This window comes from Euleptes europaea, chromosome 18 (genome assembly GCF_029931775.1).
Source record: "Euleptes europaea isolate rEulEur1 chromosome 18, rEulEur1.hap1, whole genome shotgun sequence".
Lineage (NCBI taxonomy): Eukaryota > Metazoa > Chordata > Lepidosauria > Squamata > Sphaerodactylidae > Euleptes > Euleptes europaea.
The window spans coordinates 30,659,024-30,686,616 of record NC_079329.1 but is presented as its reverse complement, the minus strand read 5'-3'; the positions used below and the strand labels follow the sequence as shown (position 1 = coordinate 30,686,616).

The 27,593-nt window shown below is 48.5% G+C and overlaps 1 protein-coding gene across 1 annotated transcript in view; it reads right to left on the bottom strand.

Annotated features, from left to right (window-relative positions):
• The window catches only part of CCR7 (C-C motif chemokine receptor 7), a 38,666-nt gene extending 17,637 nt beyond the window's left edge, over window positions 1–21,029 (bottom strand). Inside the window, exons 1-2 of the mRNA XM_056864644.1 lie at window positions 20,931–21,029; window positions 20,611–20,761 (exon numbers count right to left, since the gene is read on the bottom strand). Of these exons, the coding sequence (XP_056720622.1) occupies window positions 20,611–20,761; window positions 20,931–21,029 (250 nt within the window). The remainder of the gene's footprint in view (window positions 1–20,610; window positions 20,762–20,930) is intronic.
• Window positions 21,030–27,593: the final 6,564 nt, after the last annotated feature.

Below are 27,593 nucleotides of genomic sequence, written 5' to 3'. Positions count from 1 at the left end.
AAGGAACATTTCATAATTTCTTCACATCTCTGTGCAATCCTAAGGAAACTTCCCTGGAAGTAAGCCCCATTTAATAATCTTTGGCATCCTTCTGTGTAGATCTGCTTGGGCTCTGTGTGTCTTTTTTCTATTTCCCCTTAAGCAATTGCTTGAAGGAAGGTCTTTCTGTCTTAGAAGATGCCTCTCTTGCCCTTTGCCCCTTGCTAGTAAGTTAAAGGAATGAATGACACCTCTGGCTGAATTCAGAACTTTGATCTGTACCTTCACCGTCCCTGCATATCTGAAGAATTTTGCCTAGGGGCGCATATCCCGATGTAGCAGTCATTCTCTGAGGACTGCCTCTGACACCTCAGATAACTCTGTCCCTTATCAGAGACGCTTTCAAGTCTCCGAAGCCATGGTTTTCACTGACCCTTCTTAATTTTGTAACATGGGGACCCAAACTGGCTTAAGTCATTCTCCTCTCCTCAGTTTTACCCTCAGAGGCACCCTGTGAAGTAAGTTAGTCGGAGTGTGTGCAGCCGACGTGAGCCTCTTGGAGTCCCTTTGGGGAGAACGGCAGGGTATAAGCGAAGTGAATAAATCAACTGCAGGCTAGATGGTGACTGCAACATATTCACATTTATTAAGGTTCCTTCTATTCAGCAATGGTCAAACAGGCTTTCTTGCTTTCTTTGGGTGGTATTCTCTTAGCTCCCCTGTCTTCTGGGTCTAGCCGTACAGCAGCAAAATAGCCCTCCAGTTAGGGTTGCAGGGTCCCTCTTCGCTATTGGCGGGAGATTTTTGGGGCGGAGCCTGAGGAGGGCAGGGTTTGGGAGGGGAGGGACTTCAATGCCATAGAGTCCAATGGCCAAAGCGGCCATTTTCTCCAGGTGAACTGATCTCTATCGGCTGGAGATCAGTTGCAACAGCAGGAGATCTTCTGCTATTACCTGGAGATTGGCAACCCTACCTCCAGTTGATTTATTTAAAGCTTGGAGGGCTTTAAGAGAGGAGTGGAAGGGGTATTCATGACTATTAGTTAGAATGGATACCAGTCATGCTGCATACCTATTCTCTCTAGTATCAGAGGAGCATGCCTATTATATTGGGTGCGGTGGAACACAGGCAGGATGGTGCTGCTGCAGTTGTCTTGTTTGTGGCTTCCTAGAGGCACCTGGTTGGCCACTGGGTGATCAGACTACTGGACTTGATGGGCCTTGGTCTGATCCAGCAGGGCCTTTCTTATGTTCTTATATTCTTATTTACTTCATTTGTACCCTGGCTTTTCTCCCCAATAGGGACCCAAACCAGCTTACATCATTCTCTTGCCCTCCATTTTTTCCTCACAACCACCTTGTGAAGCAAGTTAGGCTGAGAGTGTGCGACTGGCCCAAGGTCACCCCGTGAGCTTCCACAGCAGAGGGGGAATTCAAACCTGGGCCTTCCAGATCGTAACCATACTAACCACTGTTGGAATAGGCAACATCTGGTATACAAAGAAGAAAGGAAGACTCTGCAGGGGTACATGAACACATGAAGCTGCCTTCTACTGAATCAGACCCTTGGTCCATCAAAGCCAGTATTGTCTACTCAGACCGGCGGCAGCTCTCCAGAGTCTTTCACATCACCTACTTGCCTAGTCCCTTTAACTGGAGGTGCTGGGTATTGAACCTGGGACCTTCTGCATGCCAAGCAGATGCTCTACCACTGAGCCACAGCCCCTCTCAGGTTGGGAAATACCTGGAGATTTTGGGGGTGGAGCCTGAGGAGGGCGGCGTTTGTGGAGGGGAGGGGCTTCAATGCCAATTGCCTAAGCAGCCATTTTCTCTAGGGGAACTGATCTCTGTCAACTGGAGATCAGTTGTAATAGAAGGAGATCTCCAGCCACCACTTGGAGGTTATCCAAAGTACACAGTCTATATAACTTACACCACTTGGAGGTTGGCAACCCTATGCAGGGGCAGCAAGAAGACAGATGGGATAGCGAGGTCAGCACCTTCTCTCCTGTTAAGTGTCATTCCTTGTCTGTCTCTGGATTGCTACTCTGACAGCAATATTTTCCTTCTTCTCTGAAGTTCTACTCTCACTCTTGCTCTCTTTCTCAGCTAGTCGTGTAGTTAGGACCCTGTCTCTGTCTCTCTTCTTCCCTGTCAAGTATGTTAGTTCCTGAATAAAGCTTTGTCTACACTTCAATCCAGTTGTGCACCTTTGCTGGGTTAACTATTCTACCAACAACCACTACAGCACACCAGTGCACTCCCTGTTCTCCACTTCTGACACCATGAAATATTGTTTGGTCTACTGATAAAGACAACCAGATTGAGGAATGGCTTAAAATGGCTTTAATATGAATGGAAACAAAAACATCTTAAACAGCAGTCTTGCCTTGTTCTAGAACTAACTAAGGTCATGGGATTTTAGGGTAAGTCCTCCGCCTATTAGCACTCCCTAACACGATTTCTAAATTAGAAGTTCTGTCATAACAAACAGGGGGAAATTTTGCAGACAACACTAGATTGGATCCTATGACTTCCTTCCACTAAGTTGGATCCCATGACTTTTTTCTGTTAAGTCTTCTTTCAAGGGAGAAGGCCTTCCTCCAATAGAGAATGACCTGCTGATGGAGAAAAGTCTTCCTTTATTGAAAGAACTATTTTTTTCTAACTGTAGGTAGATTTAGTGGAACGGAGTAATAGGATCTGACCCACACTACTGTCCATAGCGTAGAAAGTTGCAAAGGCAGCTTTTCAGGGGCTCAGTTCAATTCTGAGCTGAGAAATGCACGTTGTTGCTTTTAGGGAACTGATACTCCCTTAAAGCCGAGTCAGCCTGCCTGCTTACACCATAGTGTAGTCAACATATGTAATTACAAATTTAAAAAAAAACCTCACAACATATACCTAAGAATATTTATCCCTAATTTCTGCATGACAACAGTGTCTCTGGGGAGATTTATTGAACAGAAAAATGTACAGGGCTGGAATGCAGGAGAGGAAGAATCCTGTAAAGTGTTTAAGTGATAGCTGATAGTGATTTGACTAGTTCCAATGTTCATGCAGCTATTTTTGTTATTGTTATATTGAACTATTGTTGTTTTAATGATGTTTTTAAGTTTGTAATACTGGTCAAAGACCGCAATAAATAAAATAAAATAAATAAAAACAGCTGCTAGTGTGTGACAGCTGTACACCTCAGACAGATGTGCTAAAATATCCAGAGGTGCTCTCAGTTTGTCCTAGAGGAAAGCACAGAGACTGAAAGACAAGATAATTTATTGGCTGTTCATAATAGGACATTCCTTATCCTGGTAGCATTTATCTTTGGGCTCAGAAACATTACACATACCAGCAGAGAGGTTCTATGCCTTAGGGCTAAAATGTAATCTTTCTTTCCATGACACGCCTGTATTATTAGAGATCACTGCATATAGGGATACCATAGGGTTGCCAACTGCCAAGCAGTAGCAGGAGATCACCTGCTAATACAACTGATCTCCAGCCGACAGAGATCAGATCACCTGGAGAAAAATGGCCGCTTTGGCAATTGGACTCTATGGCATTGAGGTCCCTCCCCACCCCAAACCCCGCCCCCCTCAGGCTCCGCCCCAAAAATCTCCCTCCGATGGTGAAGAGGGACCTGGCAACCCTAGGATGATAGCCTCCAGGTGGGACCTGGGGATCCCCTGGAATTACAGTTTATATCCAGATTACAGAGATCAGTTCCCTTGGAAAAAAGGCTGTTTTGGAGGGAGGACTCTGGCACTGCAGGTTCCTCTCCAGGCTCCGTCCCCGAATCTCCAGGAGTTTCCCAACCTGGATGAGGTAACCTTATTCCCCCCCCATCCCCCACCGGTGGATGTCATTAAAGGAATTTGATATTAATCCATTCAATCTGTAGGCAATTAGCAGGGGTAAATAAATATTTATTTACTTTGATGCCATGAAAAGCTCCAACTGCCCATTTCTACATCTCAAGCTCTATTAAAGGGACAGGACTATTCCCCCCCTGCCCAGTTGGCAGCTATTCTTAGGGCTGTGCATGTATGTAAAAGATTTTACTAGCCGGCTTCAGAATAGCACACAAAGATTTGCTTTGGGTAATTCAACTTCTCTGCACTTTTGTGGTTTTGCTTGCCCTTTTCTTTATCAGTTTGTATATTCAAAAACCCGTTCAATGGTTTGACAGCTTGGGCTGAATTGCTCCTTTCCCCTTTAACCACAGAGCCATATCTTGCAGAAACAGGTGTACCATCTATCCTCTTCTAGTTTTTTTAAAAAAAATATATATTTAAAACCACTTCCAGGAAATGGATCTCGAACGCAGGCATCCATTCCACCCCCAGCACACAAGAACAGGAAGGTGTAAAAATTTCTAACCCACAAGCTGTATACTGTACACATTCTTATCAAGTCATTTTGATGGCATAACCTAATGCATAAAAAAATCCTTTTGCATACTCCATTCATTTCTGTTCATAGTGAAGCACAGAGGTAGTTGTAAGCCTGGCATAAGAATGAGTGATTAAAATGTGGAATTCACTGCCAAAAGATATAGTGATGCCCACAGGCATAGATTAATTTAAAGGGGGATTCTAGAGGATAGGTCTATTACTGGCTGCTAGCCATGGTGACTAAAGGGAGCCTCCACGTTCAGAGGCAATAAACAGGGGAAGGCCTCAGCCCCTATGCCCTGTTGTTGGCTCTCCGGGGTAACTGGTTGCCCGCCGTGTGAGACAGGATGCTGGACAAGATGGACCACTGTAGGGCTGCTGAAAAAAAATTCGGTACAGTTCGGCAAAATTCGGCCCTTTTAAATTCGGGCCGTGCCGAAGTCCGAACTGGCCTGCTTTGGATCACCGAAATTCGGGTGAGATCCGGAGTTCGGGGGAAAATTCAGCCCCCCTGCGGGCCTTTAGGGGGCTTCCCTGAAGGTGCGCGGGGGGCCTTTAAACAGATCTGAGCCTCCCAGGAGGGAGGCGCAGATCTGTTTAAAGGGCCCCCCGAGCGCCTTCAGGGAAGCCCCCTGAAGGCTATAGGGGGGAAGCCCTCTGAAAGCGCGGGGGGCGCAGAGGGGTTTAAATACCCCCACCCCTCTTCCCAGGACTCCCGGGAAGAGGGGCGGTAGGTTGGCAAGCCCCTCTCCTCTGCCTGGGCAGGCAGGGCAGAGGGGTTTAAAGACCCCCCGCCCCTCTTCCCGGGAGTCCCGGGAAGAGGGGGGATGGGTTGGCAAGCCCCTCTGCTCTGCCTGCGCAGGCAGGGCAGAGGGGTTTAAAGACCCCCGCCCTTCTTCCCTGGAGTCCCGGGAAGAGGGGGGTGGGTTGGCAAGCCCCTCTGCTCTGCCCACGCAGGCAGGGCAGAGGGGTTTAAACCCCCCCCCTCTTCCCGGGACTCCCGGGAAGAGGGGCGGTGGGTTGGCAAGCCCCTCTGCTCTGCCCGCGCAGGCAGGGCAGAGGGGTTTAAAGACCCCCGCCCCTCTTCCCGGGAGTCCCGGGAAGAGGGGCTGTGGGTTGGCAAGCCCCTCTGCTCTGCCTGCACAGGCAGGGCAGAGGGGTTTTAAAAAACTGTTTTTTGGTTCGGGACAACCGAACTCAAAAAAGGCGGGAAATGGGGGAGCTGAATTCGCCGACCAGCTGGGAGGCGCAGATCTGTTTAAAGGGGGGGTGGAACAGATTTGTGCCTCCCAGCCGGGAGGCGCAGACCTGTTTAAAGGGCCCCCCGCGCGCCTTCCTGGGAGTCCCGGGAAGGGGGAGGGGGTCTTTAAACCCCTCTGCGCTCTCTGCGCAGAGAGTGCAGAGGGGCTTGACAACCCCCCGCCCGCCTTCTCGGGACTCCCGGGAAGGGGGAAGGGGGGGTCTTTAAACCCCTCTGCACTCTCTGCACCTTCATGGAAGCCCCGTGAAGGCGCAGGGCCCGTCTCGAATCTGCTGAATTTATTTGCCGAACCCCCGAAGTCGGCGAATTCGGCACCCCCGTTTCCCACCTTTTTTGAGTTCGGTTGTCCCGAACCAAAAAACAGCCGAATCTGGGGAAATTCGGCTGTTTTTCGATTCGTGACGAATCGAATCAACAGCCCTAGACCACTGGTCTGATCCAGCCAACCTCCAGGTGCTGGAAGAAAAATCAGACACCACTGTACTAGTATCAGGGAGATTAGGAAATCAGTACAAGAGCGAAAAACGCATACAGTGCAAACATGGATTTATATGTGCTACTTAACTAGATACAAATATGTTGATATATACACAACAAACAGAACAAACAGACATATGAGACCTACAATGCAACAACAAGGTATACTATACTGATAACAAATATATAGAGAGAACATTCAAATAAGAATTTTAAAATGTCTCTAATAAGAGTACATCAGTCATCATCAGGTAATTTTTCCATGTAGTCTTGTATAGAAGAAGCCAAGTTCACAATGAGGATAGGGCCGTTTCAAATTCTTAATTCTTAATTCTTCATCAGTCCTTCAATGGATATTCTTCTTACAGTTTCACATATTCACAAATTCATAAGATGTAGGTTACATTCTGCTTCCCACGAAGGGTAAGAGATGCGATGTGTAGCAATCCTGCTATTACAACTGTTCTCCAGCCGACAGAGATCAGTTCGCCTGGAGAAAATGGCCACTTTGGCAACTGGACTTTATGGCATTGAAGTCCCTCCCCTCCCTAAACCCTGCCCTCCTCAGTCTTCACCCAAAAAGCCTCCCACCAGTTGCAAAGAGGGACCTGGCAACCCTAATCCTGTCTCACACAGTAGGCAACCAGTTATTCTGGAGGGCCAACAACAGGGCCCCAGTATTCAGAGGTTGACTGCCTCTGAATGTGGAGGTTCCCTTTAGTCACCATGACTAGAAGCCGCTGATAGAATTTATCCTCCATGAATCTGTTTAATTCCCTTTTAAAGCCATCTATGCCTGTGGCCATCACTACATCCTCTGGCAGCGAATGCCACCTTTTAATCTCTTGTTTGGCTCAGAAGTATTTTCTTTTGTCCATCCTGAATCTACTGCCCACCAACTTCATTGGGTGCCCCTGAGTTCTAGTATTTTGGGAGACAGAGAAAAAGATCTCCCTTCTCACCCACTCTACCTCAAGCATAATTTTATGAACCCATGTCTCCCCTTTAGTCTTCTGTTTTCCAAACTGAAAAGTCCCAGACTCTTCAGCTATTCCTCATAAGAAATATGATCCAACCCTTTAATCACTTTGATTGCCCTCTTCTGTATTTTTTCCAGCTCCGCAATAGCCATTTTGAGATTCAGTGCCAAGAACTGCATTCAGTATTGCAAATGAGGCCATGCCTTAGATCTATACAGGGGCTTTATAATATTGGCTGTTCTCTTTACAATCCCTTTCCTAATAAACCCCAGCACAGAATTTGCCTTTTTCACCATTGCAACACACCAGGCTGACATTTTCATTGAGCTATCCACAAAGTGCCAGTGCAGCCCAATGGATCAAACATTGGTGGCTGGAGATCTCCTGGGATTACAACTGATCGGCAGACTACAGAGATCAGTTCCCCTGGAGAAAATGGCCTAGAGTCCAATTGCCAAAGCGGCCATTTTCTTCAGGTGAACTGATCTCTATCGGCTGGAGATTAGTTGTAATAGTAGGAGATCTTCAGTTTTCACCACTGCGCATGCTCGGGTAGCGCACCTCTCAACTACTGCGCATGCTTGGAACAGTGCTACTTAGGGACACGCTCCATTCCACCCTGTTTGGAGGATCTTTTCTAGCATTTAGAGGCATTTTATGGTTCTTGTATACTATTTGTTATGTTTGCAGTATCCATGTATGAGTGACAGTGACAGTCACTATAATGATTGAACAATTTCTTGTATGAGCTTTAATACATGCTACAACATTGATATTACTTAAGTTTGTTTGCATCACTATTGTGGTCTGTGTGCTTGTTATACATTATCTCAGTTTGCTCAGCTTAATAACAGCACACTACCTGGAGGTTGGCAACCCTAACAATGGAGGAGTTAGTCTCTCTGATATAGAGAGCCCATCCTTCTGATTATATTGACTCGCTCTTTGTAATCTGCCTTAAGTCCCAAAAAGAAAGACGTAGGGTTGCCAGGTCCCTCTTCACCACCAGTGGGAGGTTTTTGGGGCAGAGCCTGAGGAGGGCGGGGTTTGGGGAGGGGAGTGACTTCAGTGCCATAGAGTCCAATTGCCAAAGCAGCCATTTTCTACAGATGAACTGATCTCTATCAGCTGGAGATCAGTTGTAACAGCAGATCTCCAGCTAGTATCTGGAGCTTGGCAACCCTCAAAAGACTATAAATAGTATCAAACAAACACACAAACCTGGTGGATTTCTACAAACATGGAAAGAATTTGTGCTTTCACAGCTTCTGAGCTCAGCAAGAACTAAAGCCCAGAGATTGGCATTTGGCTTGTAAAAATAGAATTCCTAGGACCCTTCTGCAGAAAACAGGATGGTTAAATACAACTTACAAGATGGGTTTAGATGCTTCTTTTAAGCATAGATGCTGTGGTAGCAATCAAAATGGCTATGACTGGAATCTCTGCACGGCTTGCTCAAAGCTGACAAGCCATGCAAATTGCTCTCTTGCTCACAGTTGCATCTGAAGATGGAAACAGAACAAAGCCAAACCACAACCTGTCTTTTGTTGCTACCTTGCAATATACCGTATATAAAGAGAGAGAAAAGCTCCGCCACACGTTTTGCCTAGCAGCTACGCCATGCATGATTGCTTGGCATCTCTCACCGAACAAGAGAAAGAGGGTGCTTTTAGAATCAAAACCAGCTCCGTCGGGATTGCCTGGTGCTTTCTCCAGCATCTAGGGTCTTTTTATGCATGGCTGTTTCCCTCGCCATCCCTTGGAATATGCATGCTGTTTCTGTCAGAGGTTGCCTCGCTCTCCCCCCGCCTTTCCCCGCGTTTTGTCTGCATTTTGAGGGACCTGTTTTATCTCAAATTTGAAAACGTGGGCAAAACGTGGGGGAAACGCAGCGGGAGAGCGAGGTGACCTCTGATGGTCAGAAATGGCATGCATAATCCAAACAAAGACCCGAAGTCATTGGATGGGTGACAGCGAGTGAAACAGCCATGCGTAAAAGACCTAGGCCTACCCCAAACCGCTGCCGGCTGTCCCATAGCCAAACCCGAATAATCCCACAGCAATTTCTCCCCAAGTAGTGAAGGAGGCTGTCACTTGAAAAATGCCACAAAAACAGGAGAGGTGTGTAGTAGCCCCCAGGTTTATCTTTGAGCCTCGCTGTGTTACTTGAGAGCCGACATGTTGAACTTTTGACCAGAAAAATACAGATTTAAAGCCCTGCTCAGACAAAAAAACACCCGCCCTCACTTTGATTCAGTCACACAAGGGGCTACACCGAACATGTGCCAGGTCCCAGGTGTGTGACTGGCCTTGCAGTCAGATGTACATCAGGGGAAGCCACCTGAAAAGGTGCTCATTCACTCAGTGCTGGGAGGGTGGAGAAGGCGCTTCCAGTTTCCCTCCCACCATGCTTCTGCCAGTGTAAAGGGAGGTGAGGGTTTTTAAAATCCTTTTCTCCTGCTCCATGTGTCCTTCCAAGAGCATGTGGAGCCAGAGAAATGGGGCAAAAGCTGCAACCTTTCCACTGTTAGAAGCAGGGTGGGAGGGAAACTGGAAGCTCTTTCTCCACCTTTGCAGCACTGAGCGAATGAGCACCTTTTAAGGTGAGTTCCCTCGATGTACCTCTGACTGCGAGTCCGATCGCACACCCATGACCAGACACATGCCGGGTGCATCATGAAGCCTGGCCCTCATCAGTGGCAGAAAACTATAGTTGAGGACAGCTACGGGTTTATATCTGTGCTGGCCTCCCTCCCCGCCTCCTCCCCGGTTCTTTATTCGATCCCTGTATTACTGACAGAACTGGGGCCCTGGCTGCCTGAGGGGTGCAGCTGATTTAGGATTCAAAGCCATCGGTGGCTGACTAAATTTAAGTAATCCACTTAAATCAATTTTACTGTAAAAACGATGGAGATCTGATGTACCTTGCATAATATGGTCTTATGTATTTGCTTTTGTATGCTTTATTTTTTATGCCAATAAAGGCATCGGATCGGACTAAATTCTGGTTTTACGTTTTTTGAATTTGTACGTTTTTATTGAGATTGTTTTATTGCACCTGATGAATCTGTAAGATTTTATATGTTGTCAGCTGCCCTGTGCCCAGTCTTGGCTGGGAATTGAGGGCAGGGTATAAATTAAACAAACAAACAAACAAACATGAGCTTTGCATGTTCAAGGCCCCAGTTCACTCCTTCCCAAACCACGCCCTCCCTGGGCTCCACCCCTAAAATCTCCAGGAATTTTTCAACCCAGAGTTGGCATCCCTAAGTCCCACACTACAGTGGCTGTTCACCCACTGGCATTCACTTAGCAGAAGGTCAAGGCTAGTATAGGGCTGAGGGTGTGGAGACAATAATAGCTCATGGTGGGGAGATGTTGCAAATGAATCTCCACCTCGTCCCCCTCAAGCTCAGTATCACTTTCAACAAGCTTCACTCCGCTGGTGAAGTCCAGCTCACTTTCACTTCTTGGGGAACTTGGGTGGATCTTTTTTCCTCTGTGGTGAATCATATTTACAACTGAATGAAACAAGATGATGCTATTTATTTATGTGCTCGGATATTTATAATGTACTCTTGTCCGCAGATGCGTAAATAATGAGAGCTGACACCAGAGCTGGGATAATAAAAGGGCCAACTTTATTTAATCGTTCAAGAGGGATCTGCAGCGCACAAAACCAAAACATCCCCAATAACTGACTGCAGTGCGGGCCATTGCGGGGATGCTGGATCAACCAGTAGTCCACCTAGTCCAGCATCCTGTTTTGTACAGCGGCCCAACAAACAGGGTATAGAGGCCAAGGCCGCACCCTGATGTTGCCTCCCCAAACTGCCTTTTGTGAGGCACACACAGATTGCTGTGTGCACTTTGAAAAGGGGCAGTCCCAGATGTGAAGGTGAGAAAGAAAGGGAGGGCTTGGGAGGAAGATCTGTAAAAAAATTCAAAATCAAAACAGAGAGTCCGCTTCCTTTGGACCTTGTAGAAGGGTTGCCAGGTCCCCCCAGTCCACCAGTGGTGGATGGGGGCTGCCAGATCCAGGCTTGATCTTTGAGATTTAGGGACTGAGCCTGGGGAGGACGGGGACCTCAGTGGGGTACAATGCCACAGAGTCTACCCTCCAACGTGTCCATTTTCTCCAGGAGAAACTGATCTCTGTAGTCTGGAAATGAGTTGTAATTCTGGGGGATCCCCAGGTTCGATCTGGAGGCTGGCATCCCTACCTTGTTGGCCAGGTTGAGGCAATGCAAACATTTTACTTAAATTTGTTTTTAAGGTGTAGCTGATAAATGACATGCCAAACCATTTTTGAGGACGCTGAAGAAAGGAAGCCAGTGTGGAGCATATGTGATTTGTTGCGTTTGTTTTGACAAGGGGTTGGTTAGCATGTGGTGTGTGCCAGTGAGGAAGCAGAGAAAGTCTTGGGGGGGGGGGCGAGGGTCACAAATCTTTTTAACAGAATGGGTGTGGGGTTGCTAAAGTTTAGAACCGCTGTATTAAAGGGCTGTTATTAATGCTTTAAAAGAAAACAGCCTTTCCCTGTCTTTGTCCTTTATAGCGATATAGCAGTAGAGTGATTTGTGGTTTGCAAGATAATGGGAAGGGTGAAAATGTCAACCCCCTCTTTCCTTGTGGCCCCAATCCAAACCAGGATCATGTGCAGCTATAACAGAGCTTTAAAAGACTCCAGGGAGATCAAGCATGTAATGCCCACCTTCTGTTTTGACCCGAAATTTCTGGTTACCTTAAATATAATTGCCTACTTGAATTTTGGCTTAGCATAAATTCAGATTTAGGATGAGAAGGGTGCATTTATTCTGATTTTCTTCCTTGCTTAGAAGGCTTTGTCGCTCACAATTTTGTTTTCTGTAACCAGTTATATTTAGTAAAAGCTGAAAACATGTATGGTTCGCTCCGAGCGGTTTTGTGGTCTGCACATCTATATACGCCTAACTTGATACACACCACCCAGAAAACAAGGTTTATGAACCCCTTTCTAGATGTTTCATTACCAAAGGCAGACTTGGCTGCTAAGAACTGGCCTTATGCTCAAAGAACAGTGGAATGAGAGGACTCAGACTTTCCTCTGAAACTCTTTTTAAGAAAGATTTTTTAAAATTGCTTTAAGAGATGTTCAGTTGGCAAAGGACTAAAACCTAGAGATCTACTAGTGGCTACCGTGAAAGGCTTTTGATACTTTTTGAGTGCAGGAATCCAACTTGCAAGGAGGAGGCCTCCTCAGTGGGGTCTAGTAACCTGGGACCTTGGCTACCTGAACAAATTCCTCACTAAGGTAAAGCAGGTAGACTGTAGGGCCATTTATGCAGGGCTGTTTTCCCACGGCCACCCCTGCCGACTGCTCCAGTGCTTCGTTTTCATTATGCGTGCCTTTCTGACCATCAGAGGTGGCCTCGCTCTTGCCCACGTTTTCTGGATTCTTGCTAAAACAGCATCTGGAAAACACAGGAAAGATGCGCAGAAATGCACAAGGAGAGCGAGGCAACCTCTGGAAAGGCATGCGTAAACAAAACAACGCACCGGAGTAGTCGGCGGGGAGTGACCGCAGGGAAACAGCCCTGCATAAATGGGCTGGATGTTGCCACATGGACTGCCTCTCCTTATAGGAACTCATGCACCAGTTTTCCTGAAACAGTTATCTGTTTCTACCCACTGCTTAGTGCGCACGGGCTTTCAGAGCTGGCTCAACCCATTTGGCAGCCCCAGGAGGCCAGCTTCCAGGCTACCCTGGTGAGGTGCAGAACAGCAGTGATGGCAGAATGGTCAGGAGAGTGCAACCTCCCCTCTGGCATTGGCAGTATGGACCCTGCGGGAGTGGCAACGATTGGGTGGTTGTGTTTTCTGTTTATTTTAACTCACATTTATTTGGTAGATTTTTACCTTGCCCTTAATCCAAAGAGCTCAGGGCAGCGCCCGTCATTTTTTCCGCCTCCATTTTACTCTTGCAACAACCCTGTGAGGTAGGTAGGGTTGCCAACCTCCAGGTGGTAGCTGGAGATCTCCTGCTATTACAACCGCTCTCCAGGCGATAGAAATCAGTTCCCCTGGAGAAAATGGCTGCTTTGGCAATTGGACTCTATGGCATTGAAGTCCCTCCCCTCTCCAAATCCCTCCCTCCTCAGAGTCTACCCCCAAAATCTCCAGGTATTTCCAAACCCGAGGCTGCAACCCTAGAGGTAGGTTAGTCTGAGAGAGAATCATTGACCCATGCTCATCCAGCAATGCTCATGACAGAACAGGGACTTCAACCTGGGTCTTCCAGTTCCCAATCTGACATGCTAACTATAGTAATTACGTTTATGTACTATGTAGCACTTATCAGTCATGTACCCTTTGGGCATTTGGTATGAAAGGTGGTTCATCAAGCTTTTAATAACTTCCTGGCTGCCTTGACAACCAGGGAGCTGTCCCAGTATGTGTCCAGGCCAACACATCCAGCCAGTGATGCACACAATTTTTAATGTGGATTTGAAGAGGGGGGATCTATGACTAGGTGAGTCTCTTTCAAATTCCTAATCATGAACAAATTATACCCTTCTGAGTGTAATGGTCATGGCCTTCAGCAATCTCCACAGGTGATTGATGCTTGTAGATCCTACAGACTTTCAAAGGTCCTTCTACCCACCTTGACATACATTTCGGTTGATGCCCTGCTTGGCTTCTGGAACAGGGCTGACATTAACTGCTCCTAGATGTCCTCTCCCAGTGTGGTGTATTGGTTAAGAGCGGTGGTTTGGAGCGGTGGACTCTGATCTGGAGAACTGAGTTTGACTCCCCACCTCTCCACATGAGCAGCAAATGCTAATCTGGTGAACCAGGTTGGTTTCCCCACTCCTACACATGAAGCCAGCTGGGTGACCTTGGACTAGTCACAGCTCTCTTAGAGCTCTCTCAGCCCCACCTACCTCCCAGGGTGTCTGCTGTGGGGAGGGGGAGGGAAGGTGAATGTAAGCCAGTTTGATTCTTCCTTAAATGGTAGAGAAAGTCGGCATATAAAAACCACAAACTGAAACATTTCCTTGATATTCCTGGAAATTTCCTTCAGACTAAAATTCCTTGTGCCGAAAGCTTGCGTATAGGTGCAAGAAGAACCAAAGTTGCCTGAGCAGGAACTATTGAAGGAACAATGAGACACATGAGTTGAAAGTTCAGTCCACATTACCTGTTTACCATGCACGGAAGGCCCCTTGGTGAGTAACGTACCATCAAAGCTACAAACATTCCTCATTTCAGCTGAAACCTTACCTTCTCACGAAGCAAGAAGCCACTTCAAAAGAACTGGAAGAAGGTCAAAGAGATACCTGTCAGAATGAAAGTGTGTGTGTGTGGGGGGGGGGAGAGATGAGAGCAGAAAACAAAGCACAAAAGAGAGATCAAAATGGGGGTTAAGAGACCTGGATTTTTCCCATGGGCTTTAAAACAGAGGTATGCCTACAATGAGCTAAAAATAAATAAATAACTCTGTGTTAATTTAATCTGAATTCTGTAATGTGGATCCATTTATATATACAGTGAGGGGAAAAAGTATTTGATCCCCTGCTAAATTTGCCCGTTTGCCCTCTGACGAAGAAATGACCAGTCCATAATTTTAATGTCTCTCACAGCTACAATAAACCTACCATTAAAATTATGGACTGGTCATTTCTTCGTCAGAGGGCAAACGGGCAAATTCAGAAGGGGATCAAATACTTTTTCCCCTCACTGTACATCCGTATTCGGCTTTATTTCTTGTTAGTGAGACTATGTATGTCTTTCCAGCTTTCCTCCCTCAGTGGGGACTCAAAGCAGCTTACAAAACAAAAGGAGGAGAAATAAGAAGAGGAGGAGATTTTTATACCCCACTTTTTTCTACCTTGTGTGTGTGGTATTCTTCACGGACATTTGCTGCTGTTTCGATGCTGATTTGCATCGGAGTCAAATTTTGGTTATTCACTGCAGATCCGTGGTTTCCCCCCCCTTAGCAAAATAAGCCGGGTTAAAAGAGAGGCAATCCAAACCACTTTTGAAACGATCTTTCCTGTGAACACGTGTTTTCTTGCGCGGATGCCCATGAAAAAATGTTTGCTTCGCTCCCCAGGACGTCTCCTTTCTCCTCCCCCAAGAACGGTGATTGGCTGGGGGAGTTTTGCGCTCGGACAAGAATACCGCCCCTTTGGCTGCCTGCCTGCCTGCCTAGAATCCTGGCACTTCTCTCCCTCCATCCCCACACGCCTTCCCCGCCCCTTGCCCGGGATGGGTCTTGGAACTGGGCCCACACCTCCAAGCCCAGGGGGACATTGGACGGACGGCTCCAGGGGGAGACTGGCGGGGCCATGCTATGTGCTCCTCGCGCGCTGGGGGTGGTGGTGGCGGCAGCTCAGTCTAGGGCAGTGGGGGGGGGATCTTCAAGAGAAGGGGCTGTTGGCCTTTCTGCCCCAAAGGGGAGGGGGGATTTTTGAGAAATCGGATGGGGAAAATGTGCATCCTGAGAGCGGAAAACCCAAGTCAAAACGCCCTCCCATCACTTTTCTGAAGAGGGGCGGCCAGCCTCCTCTTATCTCCCTCCTCTCTCTCGATGCACTGTGGCTGGATCATGGCCGGCGCGCAATCCAGGGGACTTCTTTCCTCTTCCCCCCTCGCCATGCACACTGGCTGGATCGGGGCTGGCACGCAAGCTAGGAGCCCTCCTGTCTCTCACGATGCAATGTGGCCGGATCATGGCCAGCTCGCAATCCAGGGGCCTTTCCTCTCCCCCCCTCGCCACGCACACTGGCTGGATCGGGGCTGGCATGCAAGCTAGGAGCCCTCCTGTCTCTCACGATGCAATGTGGCCGGATCATGGCCAGCGCGCAATCCAGCGGCCTTTCCTCTCCCCCCCTCGCCACGCACACTGGCTGGATCGGGGCTGGCATGCAAGCTAGGAGCCCTCCTGTCTCTCACGATGCAATGTGGCCGGATCATGGCCAGCGCGCAATCCAGGGGCCTTCTTTCCTCTCCCCCCCCCCTCGCCATGCACACTGGCTGGATCGGGGCTGGCATGCAAGCTAGGAGCCCTCCTGTCTTTCACGATGCAATGTGGCCGGATCATGGCCAGCGCGCAATCCAGCGGCCTTTCCTCTCCCCCCCTCACCATGCACACTGGCTGGATCGGGGCTGGCACGCATGCTAGGAGCCCTCCTGTCTTTCACGATGCAATGTGGCTGGATCATGGCCAGAGCGCAATCCAGGGGCCTTCTTTCCTCTCCCCCCACCCCCCATTCCCACTTTCAGCTAAACACTTCTCTGGGCACATGGATTCCCTGCCCCCCCCCAATCCTGTCTATCATTAAAGGGCAATGGGTTCCACACCTATAGAAAATAGAGGGAAGCTTTGAGGAAAGCGCTGCCTTGCCCCCCCCCCCCAATTTGGAATCTGACTGTTCCGACAGCAGAACAGAGCGAGGGTGGAAGCAAAATGGAGGAGACCAGAGGGACTGGTGCTTGTTTTTTGCGCTGGGGCTGGTGAACCGCACGAGATATTCTGCTGGGCGGAGTTGGGGCGGAGCTGGGGGCAGGCATAAACAATGAGCCTGTTGGAAGGGGAGGCCTCCTGCAAAAGGGACAGACCAAACCGTTGTCAAATACAGCGTGCTTTGTTCCCATGAAAAACCAAAACTACATCGAGATTGACAGGGATAAATCGCGGCCATGAAAAAAACATTTAAATTGTGTTTTTCTTTAGTCCGTGGCAAAACAGAAGCAAAATCTACAGTGAAGAACGCCTATAAAGTGCTGCCAAATTACAGCTGATTTAGGACAACCCTCTAGGGTTTTCAAGGCAAGAGACGATGGGAGGTGGTTTGCCATTGCCTGCCTCTGCGTGGGCTGAGTTCTGAGTAGGGCTGTCACTGGCCCAAGGTCACCCAGCAGGTTTCCTGTGGAGGAGTGGGGAATCGAACCCAGTTCTCCAGATTAGAGTCTGCCACTCTAAACCACTATACCATGCTGGCTGAAAATACAATCCACAAAAAAAAATGCACGCACAAACAGGCCCCCAATGCACACTTCAAGCAGGAAATGAGACACAAAGATGTGCCAAACTCATGATGGTTCAGCAGGCATGGTATTCTAAAGGTCACAGGATCAGGGCCAAAGCTCTTTGGCTCACATCTATGGCCACACCAGGCATTTGATGACCTACACAAGGAGAGGGACAATTGGTCAGCCCCAGTCTTATTCTGCTAAGAGCCAAGCTACACAATACGCCCAACTCACCTGAGAACTCCTCGAGAAAAGCAAAGTATAAAAACTACTACTACTGCTGCTACTACTTGGCGCTGCAATGGAGCAATGTGAGGAGGGAGAAGGAGTTTCCATTTTCCATCCTACCTTACTTTCACCAACTGAAAGGGAGATGGGAGGTTTTTTGCCCGTTTTCTCTGGCTCCACTCACCCTAGGAAGGACATCTGGAGCCAGTATGTAGGGCTGATGTCGAGAGCTGATGTAGGGTCATGGATCTGTAGGGTTGCCAGGTCCCTCTTCGCCATCTGCAGGAGATTTTGGGGGCAGAGCCTGAGGAGGGCAGGGTTTGGGGAGGGGAGGGACTTCAATGCCATAGAGTCCAATTGCCAAAGCGGCCATTTTCTCCAGGTAGGGTTGCCAGGTCCCTCTTCACCACTGGCGGGAGATTCTTGGGGCGGAGCCTGAGGAGGGTGGGGTTTGGGGAGGGGAGGAACTTCAATGCCATAGAGTTCAATTGTCAAAGCTGCCATTTTTCTCCAGGTGATCTGATCTCTATCAACTGGAGATCAGTTGTATTAGCAGGAGATCTCCTGCTACTACCTGGCAGTTAATAGAAAAAGAAGACATCACTGTAGTGATACTAAATAGTTAGGAAATTAGCACAGGAGTGACAAAACAATATAGTTACAAAGTGCAAAAAGGCTCTATTGAGAAAGCTACAAGTAGTAAGCACCATCAATACAAAAACAAATTGTCCAACATCTACAAAGTACAATAGTCACTGATGTATGTGTCTTCAAAGTAATAAAGCAGAAGTAACATTGCTTTGAGAGATGACATGGGGGCTTCTCAATTACCTGATGACTGACACTGAACCTGCGGGTCTAAGAAAATTCGACACTGATGAATGACATTGTGTACTATAGGTAAGCCAGTTTTCATCTTGGCAATTGTCTTTGCTATTTCATGTTTTTAAATGTTTGTTTATATGTATGTATGTTATAGTCACCTGCTTTCCCCTTGCACGTTCCTCCCCGCAGGCTGATGAAGCCCTCAAGCGAAACGTGAACACAATCCGGAGTCCACGTACCCATGAACCTCCCCTCTGCACCATGGTTGTTTGATATTTATTTATGACTGAGGATTCCTCATTGTACACATTGGTTCCATTAATAAGGTCACTGCTATGGGCAACTGAGCTCCTTCAGCAGTTCCTATTGCGCACGATCTAACTACCCGTTACTGCACGTGAGCAGCATTGCTGATATTGGAATTGATTCTATCACCTCTACTGCGCATGATCAACCCCTGCCACTGTTGGAGTTCCATCCTAGAAAGGCCTTCTCCTCTGTGCTTGCCATCTTTGGGAAAAGACCTTTGGGGTTTCTATGAGCCATTGACTATTTGAATTTTTTGTAACCATTAAGACTATTTGGATATGTTTCCACTTACCTTTTGGTTTTGAACTCTTTATACATCCATGGTACAGTTGTATTTTGTGTATATGATGTGCAAGTCCTTTGACTATTGAACATTGGTTGTGAATATGTATTTTGTATTTTGAAATTGGAGCTTGTGCTGTTCTTCTTGTTTATTACCTGGAGGTTGGCAACCCTATGGATCTGTTGCCTTGTAAGAGTGCCTCTGTGATTCCAAGCTGTGTTCAACTTGTACCTTTGTAAATGAAAGAAATACTAGAAAAACACCAGAGGTTTTTAGTGTTCTTTCTTCCAAAGGGGCAAACATTACTACTGTAGGTTCCCACTGCTTTGGCTACCAGCTCTGACTTGAGAAGTTCCTGGTGATTTGGGGATGGTGCCTTAGGAGGGCAGAGTTTAGAGAGGTTTGTTACTTTGCCCAGTTTGAATCTGGATAAAGACACAAAGTGAAAATGCACGGTCGCTTTAGCCTCCTTTATTCCGTTTCAGCCAGGATTCAGCCAGGATCGAACACATGCATTTTCGCTGAACATGCATTCAATCCTGGCTGAAAAAGGGAATAAAGGAGGCTAAAGCGACCATGCGTTTTCGCCCGCAGAGAGAGCTGTGAATAGACTGAAGATGAAGCCCACTGGAGCACTGTTGCACGATAAACTGTTTTTCTGCCTGCTGGAGGAGTCTACTTGCTCCCACTATATTTTGCAACTACAGAAGCATAACCATATCACACAGGCACCATAACTCTTTGGTGCTCTCTTATCCAATGGAAACTAACACTGCCGTCCTAAGTCAAGTGGCACTCTTCTAAGCCCACTGTCTTCAATGGACTTCAAAGGGCATAACTCTGCTTAGGATGGCAGAGTAAACCCTGCAGTCTGCTCCTCTACCTTCCTGGGGCACATCAGCCTGGCTGCAAGAGAAAACAGCATGCTGGTCTGGTATAACACAGTTCAGGGATGTGGGAAAGTGTAAGGTCTGAGTTCACCTGTTAAATCCCAATCACCAAACGTCCAGACAGAGTATTCTAAGAGGCTGGTTTATTTGGGAAGCAGGAGGGGAGTAGCAGAAATTTACAGGGAAAGGTACGAGGACTCTAATGGGGGGGGGAGAGCAGGTTAGAATATATACAGAAAACCAGAGGCACAGTTGGATACCAGGCCAAGCCTGGTTCTCATGGTAGATTACAGTTATCACACACACGGAGAGTAAGCAGACATAACAACCTTCTGAGCTACACAACCTTGGAGGCCAGCTGCGCTCCCAGGCCTGGAGCTCATATTCAGCCCCCCCCCTAGGGTCCCCTCCCCTCTCGTCCGACGGTGCAGGCTTATTCAGGTAAGAAGCATGAAACTGATGCAGTAGACGAAGGGCGGAGACATGCTGATGTTTAACCCATTTGTCGTGGGCGGGGCTAAAATGCTTCCAATGGACCAGGTACTCTAGTCCCCCTCTATGTATACGGGAATCAAGAATTTTGGAAACCTTGCAGTGTTCCTCCCCCCCACCATTTCAGGGATATCTTGGGGATATCGAACGGCACGCTCCCTTCTGAAAACGTTTGGCCCAGTCCAAAACAGGAGCAGTAGGTCTCCGTGGTAGTGGAGCGGCACGTTCCTGCCTCGGACCCGCTTCTTTCGCTCTGCATCTGGAGAGGGAAAGGAAATGCCGACGGCTTTCCACTTCCTCAGCCAGCAGAATCCACTCTTCTAGGTTAGGTGGATCTCTTTGCATATAGGCCCAGTACAGTACGTCAGGATGCAATCCTTCACGAAAGGATTGCACTCTGGTGGCTTCACTCCAGTTCGTAACTCTGCTGGCTAGTCGTTGAAACTCGCTGGCATATTCTCGGATGGTCTTGGTACCTTGGCGCAACTGAAGAATGGCGGTTTTAGCTTTCTCACTCCGAAAGGGATCCTCGAATAGTCTTCGCAGTGCCCACATAAAGTCATTTAGGGTTCGTATGGATCTGGCCCGCGAATCGAACTGTAGGATCATCCAATCTGCCGCCTCTCCCTGCAAAAGGGAGGACACATAACGCACACGGCTGTCTTCGGTGGGGAACCACTATCTTTGCTCTCTCATAAAGCTGTCTACCTGGTGCAAAAAGTACAGTAGGGCTTCCGCAGAGCCATTAAATGTTACTCGTAGGTCCTTCGGAGAAGCATGTGGATGAGGCAGGTACTGCCACAGTGGCGGAGGTCCCAGTGGCCCCGGCGGGGGCAATTGTGGACTGGGCGGGGGCAATTATGGACCGGGCGCTGCTGGTGGTACGCCGGGACATGGTCCCCCCAGGACAATCGGCACTCCCTGGGGAGGGATAACTGGAGGTGGCACTGCCGGCAGTGGCACCGCTGGCGGCTGCACCGGCAGTTGGGGAATCACTTGAGGTTGTTGCCGCCGACCCAACTCACGGCACAAAACATCCATTTGCTCTTGCAGTTGAGCCATTTGTTGCTGTAGGTCCCGGTTCTGGGAGCGCAAACGAGAGACTTCATCTGTTGGTCCCCCTCCACACCGGCCCTGGGAAACGCCAAACTGGGTATTCCAGTCTTCGGTAGTTTTTCCTCCATACCAACCTTGAGAAACCTCAAATGGGGCATTACAGTCATCTGCATCCTGCCGGTCCGAATCCCCCTCACCCGGGTATTCACAAATGTCCTGTGTCAGTGCGTAGTGAACGGTAGCTCGTTGGCAATGAGGTAGGTTTCTTGGAAGAGAATGAAAATGAAAAGTCCTCCTCTCCCGGGCCCATTCCCAAACCCTGCCATCCAGGGTCTTTGGATTGGGCCCCAAGGCTTGTCAATCCAGTAGAGGTGTCAGCTGCGGTTTTGGCTGTTTCGGCTGCCTGCGCATCGGTCAACGCCTTGGTTTGCGCCGCTATCAGTTCCGCTGTCCGGGCCTCTGCTTTGGCCAATGCCGCTCCTAGTTCTTCCGCTTAAGCCTTGGCGGTATCCCTGAAGAGTTGCTCTAAAAGAAGAGTTAGAAGCAACTTCACTTTATCCAGGTTAGAAAGGAGCGGCATCACTTGCTGCACCAAGTCCCCCGAAGCCGAACCAAAGTCTGATTGTAACAGTTGCTGGATTTGGGCTTCTGTGACCGACTGCAGTGGTATTTCCATGATGCGCAATACAATTTTGGTGGCAGCGTTCCTCGCCTCCAGCTGGAAGCAATCGCTGCCAGCGGTGCCCTCCGCCATAGCGGTCCGTCAAAAAGGGCTGTCCAACAAATCCTCGAGAGCCGCGGTACGCGCGACCAGCTGCGTTAGTAGAGAAGTCCCCTCCCGGGCCAGTCGGGTCTCCTCCTCCGGCTTTTCTCCGCCGATAACGTTGCTCAAACGACGGTGTTGGTTCAACAGGTAGGCTCTGGTGGCCTTTCTCCTCTCCTCGCAACGCTGTCGATCGACCACCCTCTAAGCGCTCCGGACCTGATCCTCAGCCTCCTTACGCAGGAGCTGGCGGAGGATATCACGGGCTGTAGAGGCCTTCGGCTGTCCTTCCCGGGTTGAACGATCGTCCTCTTCTGAAGAGGAGCCAGTGAACTCAGCTGCTGTTGCCATGCACATCAGGAATGGGATGCTAGCCACATTCCCGGCAAAAAAACCCCAAAACAAACACAAAACAAAAATAAAAGAAAAGGGATTAGAGTCCTAATGTAAGGTCTGAGTTTACCTGTTAAATCCCAATCACCAAATGTCCAGACAGAGTATTCTAAGAGGCTAGTTTATTTGGGAAGCAGGAGGTGAGTAGCAGAAACTTACAGGGAAAGGTACGAGGACTCTAATGGGGGGGGGGGGAGAGCAGGTTAGAACATATACAGAAAACCAAAGGCACAGTTGGATACCAGGCCAAGCCTGGTTCTCATGGTAGATTACAGTTATCACGCACACGGAGAGTAAGAAGACATAACAACCTTCTGAGCTACACAACCTTGGAGGCCAGCTGCGCTCCCAGGCCTGGAGCTCACAGAAAGGCATATACAAGGTGGCAGGGTGGAGGACAGAGAGTTCCCACTGATTACAGATCATATCTACTCATGATTCCTCAGAAGGATCTAGAAACCATTAAGTCAGTCTTGTCTGCTCTGACTGGCAGCAGGGCTTCAGGCCAAAAAATCCGGTTCACCAGATTAGCATCTGCCGCTCATGTGGAGGAGTGGGGAATCAATCCCATTTCTCCAGATCAGAGTCCACCACTCCAAACCACTGCTCTCAACCCCTACGCCACGCTGGTTCTCCCCTCCCCAAACCCCGCCCTTCTCAGGCTCTGCCCCCAAAATCTCCCAACCCAAAGCTTGCAACCCTACTTCCCTCCCCAAACCACACCCTACCAGGCCTCACCCCCAACTCTCCAGGAATGTCCCACCAAGGAGCTGGGCTTCAGGGCTTCAGACCAAAGGGGGGGAAAAGCATTCCTCAACTCCTGCTACCTGCAATTCTTTTGACAGGAGATGCCAAGGCTTGATCCTGGGACCTTCTGCATGCAAAGTATGTGCTTGACCCCTGAGCCAAGGTCCCTTTGGTCAGCTCACTGACGATCAATTGTTATAAATGGGCATATATATTAAGTATACCTCAGATTATACAGAGGTTGGGGATGAATAACCTGCATGTCAGTTCTAAGCTGCCTGAGGTACATGGCTGAGTGCCATTGCAAACCCAATGTTGGACTAAGTGGTCTGACCCAGGGAAACAATACCTTCTTACCCAGTCAGTAAACAGATACGCACACACAACCCCTTTTGTGGTGCAGTGTGTGTGAATGATACAAATGTTTTTTAGATGATAAACTGCTCAGGGGTGGTTTTGGAAACCATAAAGGTTTTCTGTTACCGACTGCCGGGGAAGTCCCTGGATTTGTCAACAAAAATACATTTCTTCCATGTAACAAGCACAATAGGCATTCAAAAAATGTGCACCGGGGAGTGTCGTGATGTGCAAGATAAATAATTTGAGCAGCCTCTGCTAGACTGACACATGGAGGTGTTTTCCCCCACCCTCCAAAAGCTTTTAACAATGTCACACACATTCCTAAGGTATTTAAGCATAGGATTTTTCAGAAGTCAATGAAACCAAAGCCTTCCTTCTTCATACAAACAAAACCAGAAGAAATATTTCCTGGTTGCCGCTAGGTGGGGGTGCAGCTACAGTTACAAATTGTAGGGATAAGCACCATCTTCTAGTTTCTGGAGCCGACTAGTGGGTTCATGGTAAAACAACAATCCCTTCATGACTTCCAGTGATGCTTGTGGGTATAAAGTGCCCTCAAATTGCATCAGACATATGGTGACCCCATAGGGTTTTCAAGGCAAGAGATGTTCAAAGGTGGTTTGCCATTGCTTGTCTCTGCGTAGTGACCCTGGTATTTAGGGCTGACCACCTCCAGGCGATCTGTTTCCCTGGCAAAAATGGATGCTTTGGAGGGTGGGCTCTATGGCATTACATGCTGCTGAGGTCCCTTCCGTCTAGGATTGCCAACCTCCAGGTAGCAGCTGGAGATCTCCTGCTATTTGAACGGATCTCCTGCCGATAGAGATCATTTCACCTGGAGAAAATGGCTGCTTTGGCAATTGGACTCCAGGGCGTTGAAGTCACTCCCCTCCCCAAACCCTGCCCTTCTCAGGCTCTGCCCCCAAAATCTCCAGGTATTTCCCAACCCAGAGCTGGCAACCCTACTTCCCTCCCCAAACCACGCCCTACCAGACCTCAACCCCAACTCTCCAGGAATGTCCCACAAAGGAGCTGGCAACCCTATTGGTATTTCTTGGTGGCCTCCCATCCAAGTACTAACCAGGGCAGTCTGTGCTTAGTTTCTGAGATCTGACAAGAACAGACTAGCCTGGACGATCCATCTTTACGTCTGTTTATCAGATCAGAGAGCTAGTAACTATCTAATTTTATCTATTACTTTTGTACCCTACCATTCCCTTCCGGGGAGCTGCGGGGGAGCATGCCTGGTCGATCTCCACTCCCTCATTTTATCCTCAGAACAATCCTGTGAGGTAAATTAGGCTGACAGAAAGAAAGAGTAACTGAGGGCATCCAGAAAGCTTTGGCTGAGTAGTAGGGTTGCCAATTCCAGGTTGGGAAATTCCTGGAGATTTGGGGGGTAAAGTCTGAGGAGGTTGGGGCTTGGAGAGGGACCTTGGGGAGGGTAAAATGCCATAGAGCCCACCCTCCGAAGCAGCCAGTTTCTCCAGGGGAACTGATCTACGTAGTCTGGAGATCAGTTTTATTCCAGGAGAGCTCCAGGCCCCATCTGAAGGGTGGCAATCCTACAAGAGTGGGGACTTGAAGCTGGGTCTTCCTGGAACTAGTCTGAAACTAGTCAATACCTTTACACCAGGACTGCACTGTGGGATCTGGGTTAGATCCCACAGAAAATTTCACTGTGCACAAACGTCCTTGTGCAACCAGAAGTACTAACATTACTCCCCACTGATTGTTCCCACCCTTGTGATGTGCCCCAGTTACAGGGTTGCCAGGTCCCTCTTCGCAACCAGCGGGAGGTTTTTGGAGCGGAGCCTGAGGAGGGCGGAGTTTGGGGAGGGGAGGGACTTCAATGCCATAGAGTCCAATTGCCAAAGCGGCCATTTTCTCCAGGCGAACCAATCTCTATCGGCTGGAGATCAGTTGTAATAGCGGGAGATCTCCAGCTAGTACCTGGAGGTTGGCAGCCCTACCCGGCTAAGATGCTTGTGAGAAACCTGCTTTCCCCTCCCTTCCCCACAGCATTATAGTGCTTTTGTGCAGCACCTGGATTTCCTTCAACTTTTCTTTAATCTTTCGCCAATCTGGTTTGCTGCATTTTTTTGGGAAGAATAATAGCCAAGCCAGGCTGGCTGCCATAAGGATGGGAAGGTCTGGATTTTCCCTGCCCTGCCCACACAGCTGCAATTTCCCCTGCCGTTATGGTTTCCATTTCCTCTCCTTGCAGCCAGGGGCTTTTTGTTTGTGTTTTTTAAATTGGCATGTCGATATAACGGAAGATTGGTATGGAATCATAGTATGTCAATTGCAGATTCAAAAACCCTCTGAAAAAGCCCCCTCCCATAGTGTGCATGTGGGGTATGGTTGCCAGCCATTGGTAAAACTATAGTGCTGTCCAAATCCTACAGCACATTGCTGACATCACACCGTTGCTGTTACATCAATTCTGGGTATTCGCCAGAAGTGATGTTGCATCAAGGACATTTTTTTTGCCGTCACGTCAAAACTGACTTATGGCGACCCCGCAGGGTTTTCAAGGCGAGAGACCTGTGGAGGTGGTTTGCCATTGCCTGCCTCCACGCCATGCCCCTGGTATTCCTTTGAGGTCTCCCATCCAAATACTTGCCAGGGCCGAGGCTGGCAAGGTCGAGGATGGCTCAAGGTCATCTAGCAAGTTTCCATTGGCAGAGTGGGTACTTGAACCCGGGTTTTCCAGATCCTAGTCTGACACCTTAACCACTATACCAAGCTGGCTCTCTCTCGACAGCATGGTGCTACTTAAGAAAGAAATCTCACCTGCTGGCTCTCAGTGGGCAAATGGGCAGAAGACAGGGAGACTGGTAAGTCTCCTCCTGTGGGGGAAATGGCTGCCATGGGAACTGAAGCAGGGGAAATGCAGGGGAAACCACCATCTGGAAGTCTCACTGCCCCTCCACTGCATTGGCAGCTGCAGCAACCAAGGAGCTTCCAAAGGAAAAGCGTTCTCATGCAGAAAAGCCCACTATTTGCTTGCGCTAAGTGACGTCAGTGGCATTCCCCATTATCTTTTGAGTGTGCACATAAGTTTTCAAAAGGAAATTAAAGAAACCATGCCAACCTTCTGCTGTACATTCCATTGGTCCATATGCACATTGTAATTCTGTTAAAATTTATACTGAAGTGCCGTGTTTTGCTGCAGCCCTTGCGCTATTTTGCTTGCGCAAACATAACTGCGCTAAGTGCATTTTCTTCTCTGCTCATGCATTGCTGGATCCAACCCTCTACAGCCCACAGGCCCATTGGGCTGGATTTGTCTGTACTAGCAAAACCGTAAGTTTGAAAGTTTGCAACACTTTTAAATAAGCAAGTTTTATTGCTATAATCCAGGAAACCAATATACTTGGGTAACTGTGGGCATATCATCCTCATCCAGAAGTGAAGTAATAAGGAACTGGGAGATCAGCATGATGATGATTAATTTACTATCATTTTCCAGGTTTAAAATATAATATACAATGCAGTGGTGTAGTGGTTAAGAGCAGTGGCTTGGAGCGGTGGACTTGCATCTGGAGAACCGTGTTTGATTCCCCACTCCTCCACATGAGGGGCAGATGCTAATCTGGTGAACCAGGTTGTTTCCCCACTCCTACGCATGAAGCCAGCTGGGTGACCTTGGGCTAGTCACAGTTCTCTCCAAACTCTCTCAGTCCTTACAGAGAGCCAGCGTGGTGAAGTGGTTAAGGTGTTGGACTAGGATCTGGGAAACCCAGGTTCGAATACCCCCTCTGCCGTGGAAACTTGCTGGGTGACCTTGGGCCGGCCACACACACTCAGCCTCAACCCTGGCTAGTATATGGATGGGAGACCTCCAAGGAATATCAGGGGCATGACGCGGAGGCAGGCAATGGCAAGCCACCTCTGAACATCTCTTGCCTTGAAAAACCTAGGGGATTGCCATAAGTCGGCTGTGACTTGATGGCAATAAAAAAAGCCCTTAAACAGGTTTATCAGGGCAGTGAGAACCAGGCCACGGTATTTCTTTGATCAGGCGCTAGATTTGTTACAGGTCTGCTCAGAGGAGACAGTGGTGTAGGGGCAGGGCTTTGGCTTGTCATGGTGTTGGGAGAGGGATTTACACTTGGAGACTTTGGGTGTTCCCCC